The sequence below is a fragment of the Mauremys mutica genome, chromosome 2, assembly GCF_020497125.1.
Source record: "Mauremys mutica isolate MM-2020 ecotype Southern chromosome 2, ASM2049712v1, whole genome shotgun sequence".
Taxonomy (NCBI): Eukaryota; Metazoa; Chordata; order Testudines; family Geoemydidae; genus Mauremys; species Mauremys mutica.
Window position 1 is genome coordinate 106026414 of NC_059073.1, and position 26193 is coordinate 106052606.

The 26193-nt window shown below is 44.5% G+C and overlaps 1 protein-coding gene across 2 annotated transcripts in view; it reads left to right on the plus strand.

Moving 5' to 3' along the window:
- The window catches only part of ATP9B (ATPase phospholipid transporting 9B (putative)), a 338734-nt gene that overhangs the window by 79036 nt on the left and 233505 nt on the right, over positions 1-26193 (plus strand). For both annotated transcript variants that reach the window (XM_045006684.1, XM_045006685.1), the window contains exon 6: positions 18207-18265. In XM_045006684.1, the coding sequence (XP_044862619.1) occupies positions 18207-18265 (59 nt within the window). The remainder of the gene's footprint in view (positions 1-18206; positions 18266-26193) is intronic.

The following is a 26193-nucleotide window of genomic DNA, read 5'->3' on the forward strand; positions in this document are numbered from 1 at the left end:
TCTAAGAGCTTGTACACACTACCATTTATGTCATTGTAACTTATGTTGCTCGGGTGTGAATAAGTCACCTCCCTAAGCGACTAAGTTACACCGACCTAAGCGCCGGTATGGATAAAACTATGTCAGTGAGAGAGCTTCTCCCACTGACATAGCTACCGCCTCTCATGGAAGTGGTTTTATTATGCTGATGGGAGAACTCTCCCGTCGGCATAGAGCATCTTCACCAGACGTGCTACAGCAGCGCAGCTGCAGCACTTCTAGTGTAGATTAGCCTTAGCAACCATTATTGCCTTACAGCTGTCTTGCCACAAAATATTCTATTTTACTTCTCTGTCAGAACATGCTCTTTCTGTAAACCAGGATGTTCATGCTTTTCATCTTGTCTGGTGCAATGTCACTGCTTGTAGCGTGTGTTTCTCTGCAGACTGTTTTTATATGTATTCAGTTGCTTAAAATGGGAACAATTTCATATTTTTTCCAACCTTTTTGAAATCATGTTCCAAACTGCAATTATATTTGACTGTACTATAAACATAGTATCTAACAAATATTGAGGTTTCCTTACGGAGCCTGAATGTTTTGTCATATTGAGGCATTCTTTAACACTGTAATCTTCAGAATTAAGATCTATGTAGTAACGTTTACTTTTTTTAGAGAGAGGAAATGTTAACATTGGGGAGGAGAGATAGCTCAGTGGTTTGAGCATTGGTCTGCTAAACCCAGGGTTGTGAGTTCAATCCTTGAGGAGGCCATTTAGGGAACTGGGGTAAAATTCTGTTTGGGAATTGGTCCTGCTTTGAGCAGGGGTTTGGACTAGATGACCTCCTGAGGTCCCTTCCAACCCTAATATTCTATGATTCTATGAACATGTATTTCAATTGGTATTTTTTATTATGTAGCTTTAGGCTACATAATTCTGGAATTTTCTCCACTTTCCTAAAAGTGCTACTAGTTATTTTGTTGTCTAGAAAATAGAAAACTTGAACAGACTTGTATGATCATTGTGCTGTGGATGTACATCACTGCTTTGTTTTTCTCTCTGGTTAACTTCAGAAATTGTTTTTTCATCTCAGTGGAAATTTTTAATTCTAATTGATGATAACTTGCATAGGCCCACACTTATGTGACTTGAAAACCCACTAGTGAGTGAGTGAAAAAGGTGACAAAAGCCTTCCATTTCTATAGAACTTAAACTCTTAACTTAAAAAAGAAATCTGGTCTTTGTGGTTAAACAGAACTGTCATATGTGAATTGATCAAGTGATATCTTCCTGAATCTGCAAACAGAAAGCCCTGATGTTGATAGTCAGCTTCATTTCTACTATTCAGAACCACTTGGGTCACAGTGTACATTGTCAAGAATAACGTTAATTTCATCCTGCTGCTTAGGAAAGCTATGGGTATGTCTACACTACAAGAGTAGTTCGATTTAACTTGGGTCGAATTTGTGGATTCGACCTTATGAAGTCGAATTTGTGTATCCACACTAAGGACACTAATTCGACTTTGTGAGTCCACACTAATGGGGCAAGCGTCGACATTGGAAGCGGTGCATTCTGGGCAGCTATCCCACAGTTCCCGCAGTCCCCGCTTCCCATTGGAATGCTGGGTAGAGCCCCCAATGCCTGCTGGGGGAAAAATGTGTTGAGGGTGGTTTTGGGTAACTGTCATCATTCAACCGTCACTCCCGCCCTCCCTCCCTGAAAGCACCGGCGGGAAATCTGTTAGCGCACTTTTCTGGTCAGTGACAGCGCGGACGCCACAGCACTGCGAGCATGGAGCCCGCTGCGATCATCGCTGCACTTATGGCCGTTGTCAACTCCTCGCACCTTATCGTCCACCTCTTCCACAGTCAGCTGCTGAGAAATCGGGTGAGGAGGCTCCGGCAGTGCGGTGAGGACATGAAGTGTGAGAGTGGCACAGACCTCTCACAAAGCACGGGATCCCACGCCGCGGAGATCATGGTGGCAATGGGTCACGTTCATGCTATGGGACGGCGATTCTGGGCCCGGGAAACAAGCACGGACTGGTGGGACCGCATAGTGCTGCAGGTCTGGGATGAATCACAGTGGCTGCGAAACTTCAGGATGCGTAAGGGCACTTTCCTTGAACTGTGTGACTTGCTGGCCCCTGCCCTGAAGCGCCAGGACACCCGGATGCGAGCAGCCCTGAGTGTGCAGAAGCGAGTGGCCATAGCCCTCTGGAAACTTGCAACGCCAGACAGCTACCGGTCAGTAGCGAACCACTTTGGCGTGGGCAAATCTACCGTGGGGGTTGCTGTGATGCAAGTAGCCCACGCAATCGTTGACCTACTGCTCTCAAAGGTAGTGACCCTGGGAAATGTCCAGGTCGTCATAGATGGCTTCGCCGCGATGGGATTCCCAAACTGCGGTGGGGCTATAGATGGCACTCACATCCCTATCCTGGGACAGGCCCACCAGGCCAGCCAATATATTAACCGAAAGGGCTACTTTTCAATGGTGCTGCAAGCACTGGTGGACCATAGGGGACGTTTTACCAACATCTAGGTCGGGTGGCCGGGCAAGGTTCATGACGCGCGTGTTTTCAGGAACTCTTGTCTGTTTAGACGCCTGCAGGAAGGTAGTTTCTTCCCGGACCACAAAATAACTGTTGGGGATGTGGAGATGCCTACAGTGATCCTCGGGGACCCAGCCTACCCGCTAATGCCCTGGCTCATGAAGCCCTATACAGGCGCCCTGGACAGTGACAAAGAGCTCTTCAACTACCGGCTGAGCAAGTGCAGAATGGTGGTGGAGTGTGCTTTCGGATGTCTCAAGGGCAGATGGAGGAGCTTACTGTCTCGCTCGGATCTCAGCGAAACCAATATCCCCATTGTTATTGCAGCTTGCTGTGTGCTCCACAATCTCTGTGAGAGCAAGGGGGAGACCTTTATGGCGGGATGGGAGGTTGAGGCAAATCGCCTGGCTGCTGATTACGCTCAGCCAGACAGCTGTGCGATTAGAAGAGCCCAGTGGGAAGCGCTGTGGATCCGGGAGGCTTTGAAAGCTAGGTTCCTCAGAGAGCAGGGTAACCTATGACTGTCCAGTCTCTTTACAGAGAAGCTGAACCTGCCCCTGTTTCAGTTACTATTGACTTTTTTCAGCGGTTACATACCCCGTTCACCATGTTTCCCCCCTTCCAACAGACGTTTAAAAATAAAGTTATTGGAACATTTTTAATTAACAAACTTTTCTTTACTAACGAATTCGCGTTAAAGGGTTCAAACAGGGACGCAGACTGTGGTGGGTATGGTGTGCAGTGATGTACAGACCGCTTCTACACTCGAGGACTGACAGGCTCCTGCTCCTACAGCGGTCTCTGGGGGGAGGACGGTTACAGGAGGGTGTGCAGGAAGGGGTGGGTTTGCAGGAAGGGGTGATGGGTGTGTGGGAAGGGTGAGTAGGTGTAGGGGGATGATGGCTCTGGCTGGGGCTCAGGGCATCAGAGAGGCTCATGGCTAGGGTGGAAGGTCATGGTAAGGGCAGCCTGCCTTGCCATTTGTGGATGCCAGGCGCTCGGACCCTGGGGCAGCATACACCTCCCAGACTGACCTGGGGCAGCAGACACCTCCCAGAGTGACCCGGGTGCTTAGTGACTGCACTCTGTGTGTGACCTGCTGTTGATCCTGCCCCCATGTCTGTACCCTGGTAATGGTGGCTGTCCTATGCAATTAACAAACCCCATCTCCCCTTCACACAAAGTCTTCTGCAAAGAAACATGACGGAAACAGTAATGAACAGCAAACTATTTTTAATACTCAGCTACACAGTTGGGGGATGAAACTGGGATTTTGGATCGGGTGAGCCAGGAAGAGAAGCAATTCTCATACTTTAGGGAATGAGAGCTGTTTGGTACATGAGTGCTCTGCTGGGGTGGAGTGACAGTTTTCACGGCCCCTAGCGCCTCTCCTTCTTGTGATTTTGGGTGAGGGGGGGACAGGACTTTGTGGCGGGGGAGGGCGGTTGCAGATACAGTTCAGGGGGGCTCTCTGCTCCTGCCTGCGGTCCTGCAGAACATCCACAAGGCGCCGGAGCGTGTCCGTTTGCTCCCTCATTAGTCCAAGCAGCGTTTGAGTCGCCTGCTGGTCTTCCTGCCGCCACCTGTCCTCCCGTTCGCTGTGTGAGCGCTGCTGCTGAGAGAGGGTCTCCCTCCACTGGCTCTGCTGGGCCGCCTCGGCTCTGGAGCAGGCCATCAGTTCAGCGAACATCTCGTCCCGAGTCTTTTTCTTTCGCCGCCTAATCTGCGCCAGCCTCTGTGAGGGGGATGCCGGGGCAGTTCGGGAAAGAGCCGCAGCTGTGTGATGGGAAAAAGGAAGTGATTTCCTTGCAAAGATACATGTTTGTGAACACTGAACACAGTCTACTCAGTTTCTGTGAACAAGACCATACAGGGCACCTATCTCATGTGCTCTCAGGACAAGTTCGAATTTTCGGCATTCGCTTTCATTGCCTGGGGTCTTGCACTGGAGATCGGACAAGCGGGCCAGGACAGCAGAATCCGTGTAGCAGCCAGGCCTGGTAAGCCGTAAACTTTAGGCTGCTTAACAGTTAATGGATAGCAGTGCCCTCCTGCTGCAGGCAATCTGGAAAGCATAAAGTCTGACCCTGTTCCAGCCCCTCGCGGCTGTCCCCAGGAAAGATCCCTGTATGCTTTCCCTCTGCAGCCTCCACCACGTGGCTGTTAAACGACGGTCATTGTTATGAAAAGGAAAAGTCAAGCATTCAGAATAGTAACATTACATTAATTCCCCTAATTAGATGCAGCAGTCGCCGAGCGAGATCACCCTGAGGCGGGTCACTAGGACAGACAGAGAGCGCATGCTGCGTGAATCCCTGCACAGATCAGGGCCCTATGCTGCCATGCTGGTGGAGGCAATGCTCCCACTGTACCTCAGGATGGCCTGGCGCGGAAGAGTGTGCTTCCACGGAGCACCCAATAAGGCACCTCTCCCCAGGAACCTCCTGCGGAGGCTTTTAGAGTACCTCTACGAGAGCTTCGTGGAAGTGTCCCAAGAGGATTTCTGTTCGATCGCTATATGTATTGACCTTCTTTTCGTATCGTTTTTATTCCTGTTTTTAAAAAAATAAATGTTTACATGTTTATAGCACTTACCGACTGATCCTTCCCCTGATTCAGAGTCCGGGTTAACGGCCAGGGAGGGTTGGTAGGGGATCTCTGTGAGGGTGATGAAGAGATCCTGGCTGTCGGGGAAATCAGTATTGTAAGCGCTGTCGCCTGCCTCGTCCTCCACAAACCCTTCCTCATCTTCCCCATCCGCGAACATCGTCGAGAAACTGCCCCTCGACACTATCCCATCCTCAGAGTCCACGGTCACTGGTGGGGCAGTGGTGGCAGACCCACCGAGAATGGCATGCAGTGCCTCGTAGAAGCGGCATGTCTGGGGCTGGGCTCCGGAGCGTCCGTTTGCCGCTTTGATTTTTTGGTAGCCTTGTCTCAGGTCCTTGATTTTCACGCGGCACTGCGTTGCATCCCAGCTGTATCCTCTGAGTGCCATGGCTTTGGAGACCTTCTCGTAGGTCTTTGCATTCCGTTTTTTGGAGCGCAGCTCTGAAAGCAGAGACTCATCGCCCCACACAGCGATCAGATCCAAGACTTCCCGGTCAGTCCATGCTGGGGCCCTCTTTCTACTCTGAGATTGCATGGACCCCTCTGCTGGAGAGCTCTGCATCGCTGCCGGTGCTGCTGAGCTCGCCCCGATGTCCAACCAGGAACTGAGATTCAAACTGGCCAGACAGGAAAAGGAATTCAAATTTTCCCGGGGCTTTTCCTGTGTGGCTGGTCAGAACATCTGAGCTTGGACTGCTGTCCAGAGCGTCAACAGAGTGGTGCACTGTGGGATAGCTCCCGGAGCTACTAAGGTCGATTTCCGTCCACACATAGGCTAACTCTGTAGAGAGGAGTTCATTAGGAACTGGGGAAACTTCTGGGATGGGAGGAGCCTATACAGGAGAGATGGGCTCCACCTAAACCAAAGTGGAACCAGACTGCTGGCACTAAACATTAAAACGGTTCTAGAGCAGTTTTTAAACTAGGAGATGGGGGAAAGCCGACTGCTGCAGAGGAGCGTGTGGATCGGAAACAGACTTCTCTTAGGGGAGAGTCTGATGATAGAGAATCTCCAGGTTATAGTCAGGAGCAGAGGAATGAGAAGTATAATGTAAGGGCCGGATCAGATGATAAATAGTCACATAAAAAAGAATCTGGCACATCAGAAAAAGGCAGGCTAATAAACAGGGACATGTTTTTAAAGTGCTTGTACACAAATGCCAGAAGTCTAAATAATAAGATGGGTGAACTAGAGTGCCTTGTGATAAAGGAGGATATAGATATAATAGGCATCACAGAAACCTGGTGGACTGAGAGCAATCAATGGGACACAATCATTCCGGGGTACAAAATATATCGGAAGGACAGAACAGGCCGTGCAGGGGGAGGAGTGGCACTATATGTTAAAGAAAGTGTAGATTCAAATGAAGTAAAAATCTTAAGCGAATCCACATGTTCCATAGAGTCTCTATGGATAGAAATTTCATGCTCTAGTAAAAATATAACAGTAGGGATCTATTATCGACCACCTGACCAGGACAGTAATAGTGATGATGAAATGCTAAGGGAAATTAGAGAGGCTATCAAAATTAAGAACCCAATAATAGTGGGGGATTTCAATTATCCCCATATTGACTGGGAACATTTCACTTCAGGACGAAATGCAGAGATAAAATTTCTCGATACTTTAAATGACTGCTTCATGGAGCAGCTGGTACGGGAACCCACAAGGGGAGAGGCGACTCTAGATTTAATCCTGAGTGGAGCGCAGGAGCTGGTCCAAGAGGTAACTGTAGCAGGACCGCTTGGAAATAGTGACCATAATACAATAGCATTCAACATCACTGTGGTGGGAAGAACATCTCAACTGCCCAACACTGTGGCCTTTAATTTCAAAAGGGGGAACTATACAAAAATGAGAGGGTTAGTTAGACAAAAGTTAAAAGGTACAGTGACTAAAGTGAAATCCCTGCAAGTTGCGTGGGCCCTTTTTAAAGACACCATAATAGAGGCCCAACTTCAATGTATACCCCAAATTAAGAAAAACAGTAAAAGAACTAAAAAAGAGCCACCGTGGCTTAACAACCACGTAAAAGAAGCAGTGAGAGATAAAAAGACTTCCTTTAAAAAGTGGAAGTCAAATCCTAGTGAGGCAAATAGAAAGGAGCACAAACACTGCCAACTTAAGTGCAAGAGTGTAATAAGAAAAGCCAAAGAGGAGTTTGAAGAACGGCTAGCCAAAAACTCCAAAGGTAATAACAAAATGTTTTTTAAGTACATCAGAAGCAGGAAGCCTGCTAAACAACCAGTGGGGCCCCTTGACGATCAAAATTCAAAAGGAGCGCTTAAAGATGATAAAGTCATTGCGGAGAAACTAAATGGATTCTTTGCTTCAGTCTTCACAGCTGAGGATGTTAGGGAGATTCCCAAACCTGAGCTGGCTTTTGTAGGTGACAAATCTGAGGAACTGTCACAGATTGAAGTGTCACTAGAGGAGGTTTTGGAATTAATTGATAAACTCAACATTAACAAATCACCGGGACCAGATGGCATTCACCCAAGAGTTCTGAAAGAACTCAAATGTGAAGTTGCTGAACTATTAACTAAGGTTTGTAACCTGTCCTTTAAATCGGCTTCGGTACCCAATGACTGGAAGTTAGCTAATGTAACGCCAATATTTAAAAAGGGCTCTAGGGGTGATCCTGGCAATTACAGACCGGTAAGTCTAACGTCGGTACCAGGCAAATTAGTTGAAACAATAGTAAAGAATAAAATTGTCAGACACATAGAAAAACATAAACTCTTGAGCAATAGTCAACATGGTTTCTGTAAAGGGAAATCGTGTCTTACTAATCTATTAGAGTTCTTTGAAGGGGTCAACAAACATGTGGACAAGGGGGATCCGGTGGACATAGTGTACTTAGATTTCCAGAAAGCCTTTGACAAGGTCCCTCACCAAAGGCTCTTACGTAAATTAAGCTGTCATGGGATAAAAGGAAAGGTCCTTTCATGGATTGAGAACTGGTTAAAGGACAGGGAACAAAGGGTAGGAATTAATGGAAAATTCTCAGAATGGAGAGGGGTAACTAGTGGTGTTCCCCAAGGGTCAGTCCTAGGACCAATCCTATTCAATTTATTCATAAATGATCTGGAGAAAGGGGTAAACAGTGAGGTGGCAAAGTTTGCAGATGATACTAAACTGCTCAAGATAGTTAAGACCAAAGCAGATTGTGAAGAACTTCAAAAAGATCTCACAAAACTAAGTGATTGGGCAACAAAATGGCAAATGAAATTTAATGTGGATAAATGTAAAGTAATGCACATTGGAAAAAATAACCCCAACTATACATACAACATGATGGGGGCTAATTTAGCTACAACGAGTCAGGAGAAAGATCTTGGAGTTATCGTGGATAGTTCTCTGAAGATGTCCACGCAGTGTGCAGAGGCGGTCAAAAAAGCAAACAGGATGTTAGGAATCATTAAAAAGGGGATAGAGAATAAGACTGAGAATATATTATTGCCCTTATATAAATCCATGGTACGCCCACATCTCGAATACTGTGTACAGATGTGGTCTCCTCACCTCAAAAAAGATATTCTAGCACTAGAAAAGGTTCAGAAAAGAGCAACTAAAATGATTAGGGGTTTAGAGAGGGTCCCATATGAGGAAAGTTTAAAGAGGCTAGGACTCTTCAGTTTGGAAAAGAGAAGACTAAGGAGGGACATGATAGAGGTATATAAAATCATGAGTGATGTTGAGAAAGTGGATAAGGAAAAGTTATTTACTTATTCCCATAATACAAGAACTAGGGGTCACCAAATGAAATTAATAGGCAGCAGGTTTAAAACAAATAAAAGGAAGTTCTTCTTCACGCAGCGCACAGTCAACTTGTGGAACTCCTTACCTGAGGAGGTTGTGAAGGCTAGGACTATAACAATGTTTAAAAGGGGACTGGATAAATTCATGGTGGGCTAAGTCCATAAATGGCTATTAGCCAGGATGGGTAAGAATGGTGTCCCTAGCCTCTGTTCGTCAGAGGATGGAGATGGATGGCAGGAGAGAGATCACTTGATCATTGCCTGTTAGGTTCACTCCCTCAGGGGCACCTGGCATTGGCCACTGTCGGTAGACAGATACTGGGCTAGATGGACCTCTGGTCTGACCCGGTACGGCTTTTCTTATGTTCTTATGTTAACTCGACATAGCCATGTCGAATTTAGCGCTACTCCCCTCGTCGGGGTGGAGTACTGAATTCGAACTAAAGAGCCCTCTAGGTCGAACTAATTAGCTTCCTGGTGTGGACGGGTGCACGGTTAAATCGAATTAACGTTGCTAGATTCGACATAAACTCCTAGTGTAGACCAGGCCTATGAATGGCAGCAGAGGCAAGCATTGGAATTAGTTATGTAGGGGAAGACTCTAAAATCAGGCTGGAGTAGATAGAGTAACAGGGTCTCTTTTTCCTTCCTTGTTTGTAGCAGTCAGAAGTCTGGGTGAGTAAGTGTAGTCGGGACCTATTCTCCCATTGCATCAGAAAAGAGGCATTAGACTGGGAAGAAAACATAGGAAGCTCCTTCTCCCTGGAGCTCTAAATTGATTACACATACTAACCATAGGCTCCATATGAAAGATAGAGCCTGAAAGGAAGTCCCAGTGATAGCATACTAGTAGAAATACAGCGATCCTCTCCATGGGCTTTGAATAGTACTTGCTTGTAACCTTTTTCCAATCTCCCCATTTTTTTCATATATCCTCTGATTAATAGGTTGAGTTCTTAGGCTAGTAGGTGTCTGGTAACATTTTCAAACACTGCACTTAACACCTTCCATTCAAGAACCATAGAATCATCGAATATCAGGGTTGGAAGGGACCTCAGGAGGTCATCTAGTCCAACCCCCTGCTCAAAGCAGGACCAATCCCCAACTAAATCATCCCAGCCAGGGCTGATCTTAAAAACCTCTAAAACCACCTCCCTAGGTAACCCATTCCAGTGCTTCACCACCCTCCTAGTGAAAAAGTTTTTCCTAATATCCAACCTAAACCTCCCCCACTGCAACTTGAGACCATTGCTCCTTGTTCTGTCATCTGGTACCACTGAGAACAGTCTAGATCCATCCTCTTTGGAACCCCCTTTCAGGTAGTTGAAAGCAGCTATCAAATCTCCCCCCATTCTTCTCTTCTGCAGACTAAACAATCCCAGTTCCCTCAGCCTCTCCTCATAAGTCATGTGCTCCAGCCCCCTAATAATTTTTGTTGCCCTCCGCTGGACTCTTTCCAGTTTTTCCACATCCTTCTTGTAGTGTGGGGCCCAAAACTGGACACAGTACTCCAGATGAGGCCTCACCAATTTCGAATAGAGGGAATGATCATGTCCCTCGATCTGCTGGCAATGCCCATACTTATCCATCCCAAAATGTTGTTAGCCTTCTTGGCAACAAGGGCACACTGTTGACTCATATCCAGCTTCTCGTCCACTGTAACCACTAGGTCCTTTTCTGCAGAACTGCTTCTTAGCCATTCAGTTCCTAGTCTGTAGCAATGCATGGGATTCTTCTGTCCTAAGTGCAGGACTCTGCACTTGTCCTTGTTGAACCTCATCAGATTTCTTTTGGCCCAAACCTCTAATTCAGGGGTCTCAAACTCAAATGACCCCGAGGGCCGCATGAGGACTAGTGCATTGGCCCGAGGGCCGCATCACTGACACGCCCCCTTGCTGCCCCTGGCCCCACCCCCAATCCACCCCTTCCATGAGGCCCCGCCCCTGCCCTGTCTCTTCTCCACCTCCTCCCCTAAGCGCGCGCAGTTTTAATAAATATATACACTCAGTAATGCACCTCACTTAAAGGACAAAACACGCACTTAGATTTACTGCCTAAGGCTCTGGGAGGGAGTTTGGGTGGGGGAGGGGGTCTGGATGCAGGCTCTGTGCTCGATGCAGGCTCCAGGCTGCGGCAGGGGGTGGGGGTGCAGGCTTTGGGACGGAGTTTGGGGATAGGAGGGAGTGCAGGGGTGAGGGCTGTGGGGCTGAGGGCGAGGGGTACATGATGCAGGAGGGGGCTCAGGGCTAGGGAAGAGGGTTGGGCTGTGGGGTGAGGGCTGTGGATGAGGGGTTCATGATGCGAGGGGGCTCAGGGCTAGGGAAGAGGGTTGGGCTGTGGGGTGAGGGCTGTGGATGAGGGGTTCATGATGCGAGGGGGCTCAGGGCTAGGGAAGGATGAGGGGTTCATGATGCGAGGGGGCTCAGGGCTAGGGAAGAGGGTTGGGCTGTGGGGTGAGGGCTGTGGATGAGGTTCATGATGCGAGGGGGCTCAGGGCTAGGGAAGAGGGTTGGGCTGTGGGGTGAGGGCTGTGGATGAGGGGTTCATGATGCGAGGGGGCTCAGGGCTAGGGAAGAGGTTTGGAGTGTGGGGTGAGGGCTGTGGATGAGGGGTTCATGATGTGGGGGCGCTCAGGGCTGGGGCAGAGGATTAGGGTGCGGGGGGATGAGGGGTTCATGATGTGGGGGCGCTCAGGGCTGGGGCAGAGGATTAGGGTGCGGGGGGATGAGGGGTTCATGATGTGGGGGCGCTCAGGGCTGGGGCAGAGGATTAGGGTGCGGGGGGATGAGGGCTCTGGCTGGGGCTGAGGATTAGGGTGCAGGGGGATGAGGGGTTCATGATGTGGGGGTGCTCAGGGCTGGGGCTGAGGATTAGGGTGCGGGGGGAATGAGGGCTCTGGCTGGGGCTGAGGGTTTGGGGTTGGAGAGGCTCAGGGTAAGGGAAGCCTGCCTTGCCAGTACTGGCGGAGGGCAGGCACTAGGACCCTGCACCCTAATCCTCAGCCCCAGCCAGAGCCCTCATCCCCCCACCCCCTAATCCTCTGCCCCCGCCCAGAGCGCTTCCCCACATCATGAACCCTCATCCCCGCACCCTAATCCTCTGCCCCAGCCCTGAGCGCCGGGGCTGGGAGCTCCACGGAGCGCAGCGCTCAGCCCAGAGCTCCCAGCCCCGCAGGGAAGAGCTCCGCGGGCCGCATGCGGCCCGCGGGCCGCATGTTTGAGACCCCTGCTCTAATTTGTCTAGGTCCCTCTGTATCCTGTCCCTACCTTCCAGCGTATCTACCACTTCTCCCAGTTTAGTGACATCTGCAAACTTGCTGAGGGTGCAGTACATGCCATCCTCCAGATCATTAATGAAGATATTGAACAAAACCGGCCCCAGGACTGACCCTTCGGGCACTCTGCTTGATACCAGCTGCCAACTAGACATGGAGCCATTGATCACTAACCATTGAGCTCAATGATCTAGCCAGCTTTCTATCCACTTTATAGTCCATTCATCCAGCCATACTTCTTTAACTTGATGGCAAGAGTACTGTGGGAGACCATATCAAAAGCGTTGCTAAATTCAAGGAATAACATGTCCACTGCTTTCCCCTCATCCACAGAGCCAGTTATCTCATCATAGAAGGCAATTAGGTTAGTCAGGCATGACTTGCCCTTGGTGAATCCATGCTGACTGTTCCTGATCATTTTCCTCTCCTCTAAGTGCTTCAGAATTGATTCCTTGAGGTCCTGCTCCTTGATTTTTCCATGGACTGAGGTGAGGCTGACTGGCCTATAGTTCCCCAGCACCGCCTCCTTCCCTTTTTTAAAGATGGGCACTACATTAGTCTTTTTCCAGTCATCCAGGACCTCCCCTGATCACCATGAGTTTTCAAAGATAATGGCCAATGGCTCTGCAATCACATCCACCAACTCCTTTAGCACCCTTAGATGCAGTGCATCTGGCCCCATGGATTTGTGCTCGTCCAGCTTTTCTAAATAGTCATGAACCACTTCTTTCTCCACAGAGGGCTGGTCACCTTCTCCCCATGCTGTGCTGCCCAGTGCAGTTGCCTGGGAGCTGACCTTGTTCATGAAGACAGAGGCAAAAAAAGCTTTTTCCACATTCTCTGTCACTAAGTTGCCTCCGTCATTCAGTAAGGGGCCGACACTTTCCTTGACTTTCTTCTTGTTGCTAACATACTGGAAGAAACCCTTCTTGTTACTCTTAACATCTCCTGCTAGCTGTAATTCCAAGTGTTATTTGGCTTTCCTGATTTCACTCCTGCATGCCTGAGCAATATTTTTATACTCCTCCCTGGTCATTTGTCCAATCTTCCACTTCTTATAAGCTTCTTTTTTGTGTTTAAGATCAGCAAGGATTTCACTGTTAAGCCAAGCTGGTCACCTGCCATATTTACTGTTCTTTCTACACATAGTTATACTAGTGGTTAGAGGCAAAGGCTATGACCAGCTCAGAAAGGGATAGTCCTTATAGCAGAGTACAGTGCATAAGAAATCATGTAGTCACATGTCATATTATTGTCAAATCCTATCTTCATAGAAAAGTGACTGTTTTATCAGCATAATATTTATGTATTAGAGAATGCGTGCCATAAAAAGGTGTCCTTTCTGTTACGGTAACTACATATTTTGTTTACCTTAATTTTAGGGTCTTTAGTAGGAAATACTTGTAAGCACATATGAGATATTTATTAGTTTTTTCAAATCATTGCAATTCACTTCAAAAGTCTTTATCTTGAGTGTAATGAATTACTATAGACACTTATTTCTGTGTTCTAGTTCTGTGCAATTCTGCATATCGCTTTAGGCGAAAGGCTTGCGCCTTGGTGGACTATAAAGTCTAGATGCGCAGCCACTTCTGACAGCTTTGGACTTTTTATTGGTAATTACACAGATGGTAAAGAATGTTTTAGCTAGTGAGATGCTTTTAGAGGGAAAAATAGTTTGCAAAAATAATTTATGCAGTTAATAACATGTTTTTTTCCTCTAAATGTGCCTTCACTAAGATGTAATATTGCATTATTTTAATGTTCTCTGAAATGGTATATAATGACTCTTCCTTCTGACAGACTAAGGAAAGTATTGTTTGTAGATGTTTCAAGTTTTTAAACTACTTTTTTGTATTACTGAACCATGTTCTACTGATGTCTTTTAATAGGATATTGCTATGTCCTACTCGTCTTTCAATTCATTTTGAAGAAATAATAATCTGTGCTCTACAGACCAAAATTTAAGCATGGTTTGTTTCAACTATAACCATGAAATATAAAATTATAAATGTATAATCAATGTAAAGTGAGATAAGATATTCCACAAAATGGATTTCTGCTTAATATTAATGACTTATTTTGTTAATATTACCTTTAAACTTGGAGTAAGGGGCTAGGTAACTCATTAGGAACAGTAAAGTTTCCAGGATTTGTTATGACTGCGTGAAATTATATGAAAGTTCTATCCTACAAACCTACAGCCATCCTTAGTTGCTTCTTGCCTGCCTAAGATAACCCCATAGACTGTGATGATTTTGCATCTTCTCCTTTTACTTATTTGTGAGACTTAATAGCTTTTGATCCTTTATGTAGCTACCACTACAACAGAGGTGGGCAAACTTTTTGGCCCGAGGGCCACATTGGGGTTGCAAAACTGTATGGAGGGCCGGATAGGGAAATCTGTGCCTCCCCAAACAGCCTGGCCCCCGCCCCCTATGCGCTCCCTCCCATGTCCTGCCCCCTGACTGCCCCCTTCAAAACTCCCGACCCATCCAACCCCCCCTGCTCCTTGTCCCCTCCTGGGACCCCCCCCGCCCGTAACCACCCCCCAGGGATCCCACCCCCTAGCCAGCCCCCCCTGCTCCCTGATTGCCCTCACCCCTATTCACACCCCTGCCCTGACAAGATTCTAAGGTCCCCTGGGGTTCCCACGCCTATCTAACCCCTGCCCCTATTCCCCATCTCCTGACTGCCCCCCCAGAACCTCCACCCCATCCAACCGCCTTCTGCTCCCTGTCCCCTGACTGCCCCATGGGGCCAACTGCTCCCTACCCCCTTACCATGCTGGAGCCAGCCACACCGCCGCGCTGCCCAGCAGGAGCGGTTGGCCAGAGCACTGGCAGCATGGTGCGCTGAGGCAGTGGGGGAGGGGGGACAGAAGGGGAGGGGCCGGGGACTAGCTTCCCCGGCCAGTTGCTCAGGGGCCGGGCAGGACAGCCCTGCAGGCCAGATGTGGCCTGCGGGCCATAGTTTGCCCACCTCTGCCCCAGAACTTGATTTTTTGGTGGCGGTGGTTGTGGGGGGAGGGCTGAGGGAATGCCACAGAGGGGAAATTCAAAGCCTTAAACTGAATAAAAGTGCTATTAGTGGCAATATGATTGGTGTCCCTGGATGCTTTGGGCCTTAAGTGACAGAATATATGGCATAGGTCTAAGGCTACAACTCCCATATCTGTCACTTATTGTATGTAATTTAGTTATTACAACTGGATTTTTCACACACTTTAGGATATATATGTTGTAAAAAATGAAGAAAATAAAGGGCTGCAATGTAGATGGAAAAAGTGGGGGAGCCAACTAAACTAAGAGATTTGCTGTGACTAAAAATAGAAAATGAATTTAAAGTCTTGAAAATAAGTACAGCTCCCTAAGATATCTCTTAATGTTACTGAACCTAAACTTGCCAAGATAAAGACCAGGACTGGATAAAGGGAACATTAAAGAAATTTCTATTAGTTAAGTTTTGGGAGCCCTAAGATGACTTAAAAAAATACATTAATGTGAAATAGAACAAACAATTGAAGGATATTTTGGAATGTTTCAATAGATGAGAGCACATCTATTTAACAATTACTAAATTAGCTTTCATTAATAGTCTGCATGTCACTGACCCAAATTTTGATATTTCACACACAAAGTGGTCATTTTCACTCTCAAAGATTCTAAGGTCACATTACTAAGAATTAATTACTTTTACAAAATTGCATATTTACTGAGAGACATTTTAATAGTGTTAGAAACTTGTCAGCATAAATTAGTTAAGTACATGTTATGGTCCGCATCATTGATTCTTTTAATTATGTTACTTAATAATTGTCAAAATTCAGTAATCTGTAAAGGGTCTTGACTGGCTAGTGCAAAGTAGTAGGGTTTTACCATGTTGATGCATAGTCAAAATATTCTGTTAGTGATTGATCTTAGTGCTGCTAGTAGACTTGATTCAGACTAAAATTATTGTGCAGAAAACATTCATTTTGTCTTGAAATTCCTGCTGGGCACCTCAAAAAAACTGCAGGCATGAAACGTTAATTATTTCAATCATCTGCCTCTGTCAGGGGATACTTTTTTCCCTTCAACTGTTGAGGCTGTGGTTGAGTTCTAAGGGTCGGCATGAAGATGGGATTTAAAAAAAAAGTAATGGTGAGGAGTGTTTGATAGCAATCAGGAATGGAAACATATGTAAAAGATTCTTATCAGTCAGTAATGAAGACTGGCATTCTTGAAGAGGGATATGCTCTGTTCAAACAAAATTCTTAATTCTCTTTTCAGATGTTTCCATATTTTTAGAAATCCTGACGCTGTAAAGTGTTTTCAAGGATGATAACTCAGTGAGCTGTGCTCATTTATTTTTAATTAGACTGACACCCAAATTTTAAGCCATTACTATTTTACACGTTTAGTGTTAAAAATACCTGTTTTCAAAAATTGCTCAAACGTATTTAATGCTGACATCAGTCCTGCAAATCTTTACTTACTCACATGAGCAATTACATTGAATTCACATGAAGGGGATTTCACAGATGAATAAGGATTTGCAGAATTGGGCTCTCTGGATTGCAATTTGGTTTTCATTTTTGTTTTGTTTAATTACACACTGTTAGATGAAACAACCTGCATTAATAACCTACTCTCCATAATATTTCTGTTCCTTAGTTAATATTTTAAACTGCTAATGTACTGTTTTAATAAATTCATTTGTTTTATTACACTTTTCTAGTTTTTGTTACATAGTGCAAGAATTTCACTTTGTGTTCATTCCCCAAAAGGTGGTTTTATTTTTAATACATGTGAGCAAGGACGATAATTATCAGTGACTGATTGTAAGCTACATGATACTAGTTCAGTCTGTCAAATTTGAGGGGGAAAACAGAAGTTTTCAGTTATCTAGCTGTGTATTTCAGTTCTTGAGCTTTTATTTATGTGTATTATATATAAAATGAAAAATTCTCTGCTTAGTTAGGGATTGCTAAACTTGATATCTGTTGAAATTCTTTCTTGTAAGAGGATATAAACACTTGATGTGTTAGTCTTTTTATTTTCCAGGGACATCTGTGTGTTGTTTTTTGTCTTTTGGAAAAACAACATTGTCTGGTGGTTTGAGCACAGGGCTGGGATACAGGAACTCCTAAACTCTTAATTCAGGCCCACCCGATTCATTTTGTGGCCTTGGGCAAGTCACTTAACCTCTCTGCCTTTTCTGTCCACCCATCAAATGCTGCTAATGAAACTTACCTACATTACTGGGTTGTTGTGAGGATTTATCAGTTAATGTTTGTAAAGTGCTCTAAAGATTTAAATTATTACATAAATGTTGAGTTTTTCTTCTCTAAAATATGAATTTAGCATTCATAGCAGTTACTGGACTGACAGCTCCGGAGAGTGAAGTCTTCTAACTTCAGACAGATAAAATAGAGAGCTACATTGCAAACTTCCTGACGTAGAAGTATTTCTTTCAAAATGAGAGAGTAGTTAATTGTTTATACCATTGAAAGCTTGGTGTGTCTGCTCAACAGTGACTGCCAGCATTAGTCTCAGTCACAGCCAATTGCAACAATGACTTTAGTGATTGTATAAAGCTGCCCACTTGTAACTGGCCTTTGACAAGCAGCTCATTTCAGTTAGGGCACTCTGCAGCAATACAAGTAATGACTTCTGACTTGGTCAGGATCAGAAGTGGTATGTACTAGATGAGTTGAAAGACTTCATGTGCTTTTTCAGTCCAAATGTTAGTGCAGTAGATCATACCCAAGCATCTTCCACAGCTTTTTATTCTTGTAACACCTGGTTATATTAGTATGATAAATACAACAAGAATTTTTGAATATATTATTAGGATAAATAATTTGGTGACAGTCTGACAGTTTAAAGCTACTTAATTTTGAATACAGCTTTAAAGATCAGTTTTATGTTCTTTATAACATTGTTTTCCCAAAACAGTAATATTCTCTTGAAGTACAATTTGTGTTCATGTGATTTTGCTGATATTTTCTTAAGTTGATTAAACTTCTCCTTTTTTTTAAGGTAAAGTGCAAGTTAAGAGTTCAGACATACAAGTTGGAGACCTCATCATAGTGGAAAAGGTTGATGCTTTTTAAATATATTTTAGACAATAAAGATGCCAACTATTAACACTTATGCTGACTGTCTTTTGAAACTGAAAAAAGTATATTATAGGGCTGTTAAGTGATTAAAAAAATTAATCACGATTAATCACGCTGTTAAAAAATAAGAGAATACCATTTATTTAAATATTTTTGGATGTTTTCTACATTTTCAAATATATTGATTTCAGTTACAACACAGAATACAAACTGTACACTGCTCACTTTATATTTATTTTTGATTACAAGTATTTGCACTGTAAAAAAACAAAAGAAATAGTATTTTTCAATTCACCTAATACAAGTACTATAGTGCAATCTCTTTATTATGAAAGTTGAACTTACAAATGTAGAATTATGTACAAAGAAAACTGCATTCAAAAATAAAACAATGTAAAATTTTAGAGTCTGCAAGTTCATTCAGTCCTATTTCTTGTTCAGCCAATTGCTCAGATAAACAAGTTTGTTTACATATGCAGAACATAATGCTGGCCACTTCTTGTTTACAGTGTCACCTGAAAGTGAGTAGAGGTGTTCTCATGGCACTGTTGTAGCCGACGTCACAAGATATTTATGTGCCACATGTGCTAAAGATTCATCTGTCACTTCATGCTTCAACCACCATTCCATGGGACATGCGTCCATGCTGATGATGGGTTCTGCTCGATAACAATCCGAAGCAGTGCAGACCGACACATGTTCATTTTCATTATCTGTGTCAGATGCCACCAACCGAAGTTTGATTTTCTTTTGTGGCGGTTTGGGTTCTGTAGTTTCTGCATCAGAGTGTTGCTCTTTTAAGACTTCTGAAAGCATGCTCCATACCTCATCCCTCTCAAATTTCGGAAGGCACTTCAGATTCTTAAACCTTGGGTTGACTGCTGTGGCTATCTTTAGAAGTCTCACATTGGTACCTCCTTTGCGTTTTGTGAAATCTGCAGTGAGTGTGTTCTGAAAATGAGCAACATGTGCTGGGTCATCATCTGAGACTGCTGTAACATGAAATATATGGCAGAATGTGGGTAAAACAGAGCAGGGGACATACAATTTTCCCCTAAGGAGTTCAGTCACAAATTTAATTAACGGTTTGCTTTTTTTTTTAAACGAGCACGGAAGAATGTCCTCTGCAGTGGTGACCGAAGCATGAAGGGGCATACGAATGTTTAGAATATCTAGCATGTAAATACCTTACAGTGCCAGCTACAAAAGTGCCATGCAAAAATGCCTGTTCTCACTTTCTGGTGACATTGTAAATAAGAAGTGGGCAGCATTATCTCCTGTAAATGTAAGCAAACTTGTTTCTCTTAGCGATTGGCTGAACAACAAGTAGACTGGGTGGACTTGTAGGCTCTGAAGTTTTACATTGTTTTGGTTTTGAGGGCAGTTTATATAACAAAAAAAAATCCACATTTGTAAGTTAAAGAAATTGTACTACATTACTTGTATGAGGTAAATTGAAAAATACTATTTGTTTTATTTATCATTTTTATAGTGCAAATATTTGTAATAAATAATATACACTGATTTCAATTACAACACAGAATACAGTATATATGCAAATGTAGAAAAACATCCACAATATTTAATAAATCTCAACTGGCATTTTGTGTAACAGTGCAATTAAAACTGCACTTAATCGCGATTAATTTTTTGGAGTTAATCATGTGAATTAACTGCGATTAATTGACAGCCCTAATATATTAAAATAGTTATTTATGAAATACTAACTACTTACAAATATTTTAGACCAGTTTAGTTTTATTTCAGAATCTTCAAGCAATTTTATTTTTTCTTTGAATTTAATATAGTCCTAATTAAATATAAACATACGCATTTATATTTATAAGTAGTTTGATTTCCTTTCACTGAAGGAATTATTGAGTAAATGTTTATGGACTGTGTTATATAGGAGTTCAGAACAGATGATCATGGTGGTTCCCTTTTGGCCTTAAATCTATCCTTTTTTCATTCATTTGATTTTGTTCTGTGTCTTTCACTGGCAAATTAAAATTCTTGTATATTTCCCAAATATGTCTCCTAAGTTTTTTGTTTTCAGAGGTTTAAAAAAAATGTCAGTACAGATCTTCATTTGTGCTAGGGGTGTGTGTGTGTGCGCGCGCACCTTCTAGAAAGCAGTGGCTCTTGGAAACATGTATGTGTTCTTTTATGTAATTGAACATTTGAATATGAGAGTTGCATAAAGAACCGTGCAGCAAATCTATTCCATATCTTTGACTGCAGTGCTGAGAGAGACTGGGAACCCTCAGTCTCCTCTTCCTCTTTCGCTTGCAGTCATTTCTTTCTTTGGCTAAATTAGATTTTGGTCTCAAGTTGTAATTATTGATTTTTTTTAAAAAGAAATATTTGGTTTTGCCCAATTGGTCATGCCAGTTCATTTGAGAACTGGTCTATGATGGCGGACCCCAAGTTCAATTTCTCTAATGAGAAAATACATATGAAGTATGGGCATACAGTAACTCCTCACTTTAAGTCATCCCGGTTAATGTTGTTTCATTGTTACGTTGATGATCAATTAGGGAACATGCTCATTTAAAGTTGTGCAATGCTCCACTCTTACATTGCTTGGCTGCCTGATTTCTCCACAGCTGGCAGCCTCCCTATGCCCTCACCTTCCCACAGCGCCTCCCGCCCGCCGGCAGACCCTGTGGATCAGTGAGGACTCGACGCGCAGGCTCCTCCTCTCTCCCCCACCCCCCCGCTCAGGGCAATCAGCTGGCTTGCGGTGTTCAGGAGGGAGGGGGAGCCTGCATGCCGATTACTCACTCCTCCCCCCCCTCCTGCCCGGGGCAATCAGCTGGCTTGCGGTGTTTAGGAGGGGGGAGGAGCGAGAACTCAGTGTGCAGGCTCCCCTCCCCCCCAACCCGCCTCCTGCCCAGGGCAGTCAGCTGGATCGCAGCCTTTGGGAGGCAGGTGAGGGAGGGGGAGCCTGCATGTCAAGTCCTTGTACCTCCCCGCTCCCTCCTGCCCCCGAAACTCCACCAGCCAGCTGATTGCCATGGGCAGGAGGGAGGGGGAGGAGCGAGGACTTGACTTTCAGGCTCCTCCATGCTTGCAGAGTAGGGGAAGCTGCCACTGCTGTGCAACATTCTTCTCCTAGCCTACAGCACCTTCAACCTGCCTCATCTCCAGTGCCAGTGGGCTGTGCCTGTGTAGGGTAAGGCAGGGGCACCTCCCAACTATAGTACTGTACTATATGTACAGTATTTTGTAAACACACCGCACGTGCACACTACTCCCCCCAAAGTGTAATATTAAATTGCTTGTTTAAAATGTATATAATGCCTTTTGTCTAGCAAAAAAAAACAAACTTCCTTGGAACCTAACCCCCCCCTATTTACATTAATTCTTATGGGGAAATTAGATTCGCTTAACATCGTTTCACTTAAAGTTGCATTTTTCAGGAACAGAACTACAACGTTAAGTGAGGAGTTACTGTATATGGTGACTGAAAGGTCCATGCACCCTAGACCAGTGATTCTCAACCAGGGGTACACAGAGGTCTTCCAGAGGGTACATCAACTCATCTAGATATTTGCCTAGTTTTACAACTGGCTACATAAAAAGCACTAGTTAAGTCAGTACAAACTAAAATTTCATACAGATGACTTGTTGATACTGCTCTATATACACTGAAGTGTAAGTACAATATTTATATTCCAATTCATTTTTTTTTTATAATTATATGGTAAAAATGAGAAAGTAAGCAATTTTTCAGTGCTGTGTGCTTTATGCTGTGACACTTTTATATTTTTATGTCTGAGATTGTAAGCAAGTAGTTTTTAAATGAAGTGAAACATGGGGATATGGAAGACAAATTAGACTCATGAAAGGAGTACAGTAGTCTAGAAAGGTTGAGAGCGACTGACCATGGCCTCTTGGATCTGTGCAGGCTTTACCTAAAGATGATGTTGAGACTTTGAAAATCAACTCAAGGCTTTCCTGTCAGAGGAATCTCTGTGTCTTGGGTCTTTCTCAGACAAGCGCATGTTGGAAATCTGACTTTGCAGATAGTAGAGGCTGGTTTTCTCCCAGAACCATAGGGTCAATATCAAGTCATTCTCTACCAGGCACAGAAGGAGGCATCAAAAGTCAAAGCTCACATTTGTTGCTGCTTCATCTGACATGTCATCTGGCAAATGGCAGTTTGACAGCGAGCCCACCCTTAAACTTTATGTATGTCTACATTTTTCCTAAACTCCCTTTTGGGGATTATTTTTCCTCCTTTTTTATTGCATGGACTAGAATTATTTCTGATAAAGGAGTCCAAGAAGCTCTTCAGAAAGGGTACCCTATTCAATTTCACTCCAGCCTGCTCCATACTTCCTCCTCCCTTTTTTTAAGGATCTCATTCGTGAGAACATGCTAAAGGTGGAAGTGAGTTCCTTCCTCTAACTATATAGAAGAAGCCCCTTACTAATAGGTAGAGAAGGGATTCAGTTTCCTTCTTGTTTCTTCCCCATGCCCAAACAAAAATAATTCTTTCCCTAAGTCTACAAGATTAGGTTTCAGCTCTCTGTTTAAAATGTACTTATTTGCACATTTTTGTTGGACAAGTCTATTGGAATTGAAAATACACGAGGTTCTGTGTAGGCGATGACCATTGTCAGTACAAAGTACTTTTTTGTGTCTTTCAACATATCCAAGTCTGTTAGCTAAATTTTTGGCAATGGTAGTAGCACACTTAAAATGTCAAGGCAGCCACATGTACCTCTGTCTGGACAAATGGCTTTCTCAGAGCTCATTCTTCAGAAGTATTTAGACAGCCTTTCAGATGTTGTGTAACAAGTGTCCCCCGTCCCGTCTCTTCCCCCGTCCCCGCCCAAGAAGCTAAAAATCAATCATAAGAAGTCCATGTTTGCTTTGACTCAGATTATGAATTCAGATGGTGTTTCCTGAACTCAGGCTGTAACTGCATATTCTACATACCAAATGACAAATTTCTGAAAATTCAGATCAGGGTTCCATGCACCTCACAATAAACTGGTTCGAAACTCTGCAGCAAGGTTCCTGGATTCTTCAACACTCTGGTGCAGCAGACAGAAAAGTCTGTGGCAGCTTCATTAAGTTACAGTGGAACTTAAGAGTTACGAACACCTCAGGAATGGAGGTTGTTCATAACTCTGAACAAAATTTTGTGGTGGTTCTTTCAAAAGTTTACAACTGAATATTGACTTAATACAGCTTTGAAACATTACTGTGCAGAAGGAAAATGCTGCTTTTAACCATCTTAATTTAAATGAAACTATCACAGAAAGTTTCCTTACCTTGTCAAATTAAAAAAAAAACAAAAAACAATCCCCAAACTTTCTCCTTTTTAATAGTTTACCTTTAACATGATACTGTACTGTATTCTGCTGCTGCCTGATTGCATATTTCTGGTTCCAAATGAGGTGTGTGGTTGACCGGTCAATTTGTAACTCTGGTGTTCGTAACTCTGAGGGTCTACTGTACTAAATTAACATTCCTCACCCTCCTTTCTTGCTTCAGAATCTTTTATATGCATTTTTAATTGAACTGAGAAATAATAAAATTGTATTAGAATTTGTGCTGTTTATATCATCTCAGGTTGGAACTTTTGCTTCTGAAAGGAAGCATACACAAGGCTCTAATATCTACTGCTTTTCAGCAGTTTCCACCTTCATCCTAAGAGCATACATGTGCTCCAGGAGTGGGGCTCTAACAACAATCTACTCTAAAACATAGTTACTAGGTAAGTAATCTTCCATTACTAACAGGCCAGTACAGTCTATGGATTATGTCCTACCATAATGTTCTAAGAACTCAGGAGGGTTGGAACTAATTTAATTTCCTTGCTTTAGGGCTCAATCCTATGAGATGCAGAGCTTCCTCATCTTCCACTGACTTTACCTTAGAGGAGCTCAGCACCTTTATATCATCAGATTTTAATTTGGGTGGCCAGTGTTTCCATTTCTGGTGACTTAGGAAAATGGTGGGTAGATTTTGGTAGTGGTGGAATAAAGATTTAACCAAAATACCTCAGTCATAAGTCATGTGGCGTAATCACTTCAAATTATGCTGCAACTATAATTCTCTTTCTTTGTTTGACCTAACCATGGATGCAAGTATTGAAAAAAGAATTCTTAGGAGTCAGGTTGTCTTATTGTGCAATGCATGAGGTTGTTGAATTTATTTTATTTCAGAGATTAGGTATAAAAAATAATACCAGTTGATGCACTCTGGGTTTCTATTTATTACACCTAAATCATGGTTATTTTTACATTGGCCTTAAGACTACTTGAAATTATATGTTTTACCTGTGTTTTGTTGAAGTAAGTGGTTCTCAGTTTCAAAGTATGACTCTTAAGCCAAAGAACCAGTCAGGAGTGAAGTGTTCAATTGCTTGCTCTGATGGCAAAAAAACAAGTTAATGTTATATTTGACTGGAAGACGCATCAAGAGCATTTCTGCAGTGAAATTAATGAGTCATTTGAGAGGAAGATCCATATGTTAACTAGTGGCTGCCCCACAAACACTAACAACTTAAGTGAAAAACTTTCCTAGATTTAAGCTTCGAACAGCCTTTGGTTTTACAGGCCTGATTAATTTCAAAGCAAATCTACTGACTGCTTTATGGTGAAAACAGTTCGGGTCCTAAGTAATATTTCTGTTAATGTTTCGTTAACTGAAAAGTTGCTATTATAATTAATATTATAACAGGAGGCGGTGGGGCTTGAGGAGTGTGGAAATGACCTTTTTAGTAGGAGAAAATACTCCTGGTTTATAAAAGAAAAAGGCTGTTTGAGAGTATTTTTTTCTGAGGATATGTGTTCCCCTCTCTGTGGTGGAAGAATCTTAACTAATTTGTTTATGTCAAGACATACTTTATTATTTAATCTTAATAATGCCTTTAGGTGTGCATAATGCTTTACAATAAAGTGAATGTGTCAAACTGAACAGAAGCCACAACCCAAGGGGTCTGTCAACCCGATAGTACAGTTCAAAATGAGCAGGTGGTATGTACACTGCAACCCTGATATAATGTGATCTGATATAGCGCGGGTTCGCATACAAGGCGGTAAAGCTCTGACACGCTGCTCTGAGCAGCATGTTAAGGGTGCCGGGCCAGGCCGGGGCTGAGGGGTTTGATAAGGAGCAGAGGGTCTCGGGCAGTCAGGGGCTTCCCCCACAGGGTCTGGGGGGCAGGAGCTGTGGGAGGGCACTTTTGGGGGCCCCGCAGTCCCAGAGTGGCCTGGGGAGTTAGTGGGGGGCCGGGAGCAACTTGCTCCGCTTCCCTCACCCTGGCCCCACCTGTGTCACTTGGGGGAGGGGGCTTGGGTTAAGGGATCCCCCCACCCCACCCCCCGCACTCACTGGCAGCCGCGGAAGCAGAGCAGCCCGGTCCCAGCCTGCTCCACCCACCAGCTCCCAGCCGCAGCGCTCTGCTTCCCACCGCAGGTGAGTACAGGGCCATCTTTTCCCCAACCTCCCCGTCCTCACCTGCGGCGGGAAGCAGAGCGCCGTAGCTGGGAGGTGGCAGAGTGGAGTAGGCTGGGGCTGCGTTGCTCCGCTTCCTGCCGCAGGTGAGTACGAGGGGAGTCCTTTCCCCAACCTCCCCGCACTCACTGGTGGTGGGAAGCGGAGCAGCTCAGCCCCAGCCAGCTCCACTCCGCCAGATCCGAGCCGTGGCGCTCCACTTCCTGCCGCCGGTGAGTGCAGGATGTTTCCCCAGCCGCCCCCCAGCGACATGGCTGGGGCCAGGTCAAGGAAATCGGAGCGCTGCGGCTGGGAGGTGGCGGAGTGGAGCGGGCTGGGGCTGGGCTGCTCCACTTTCCGCTGCTGCCAGTGAGTGCCAGGGGGTGGTGGATAGGGGTCAGAGCAGTCAGGACAGCGGGGTTGGGTGGGGTCCTGACGGTGATTAGAGATGG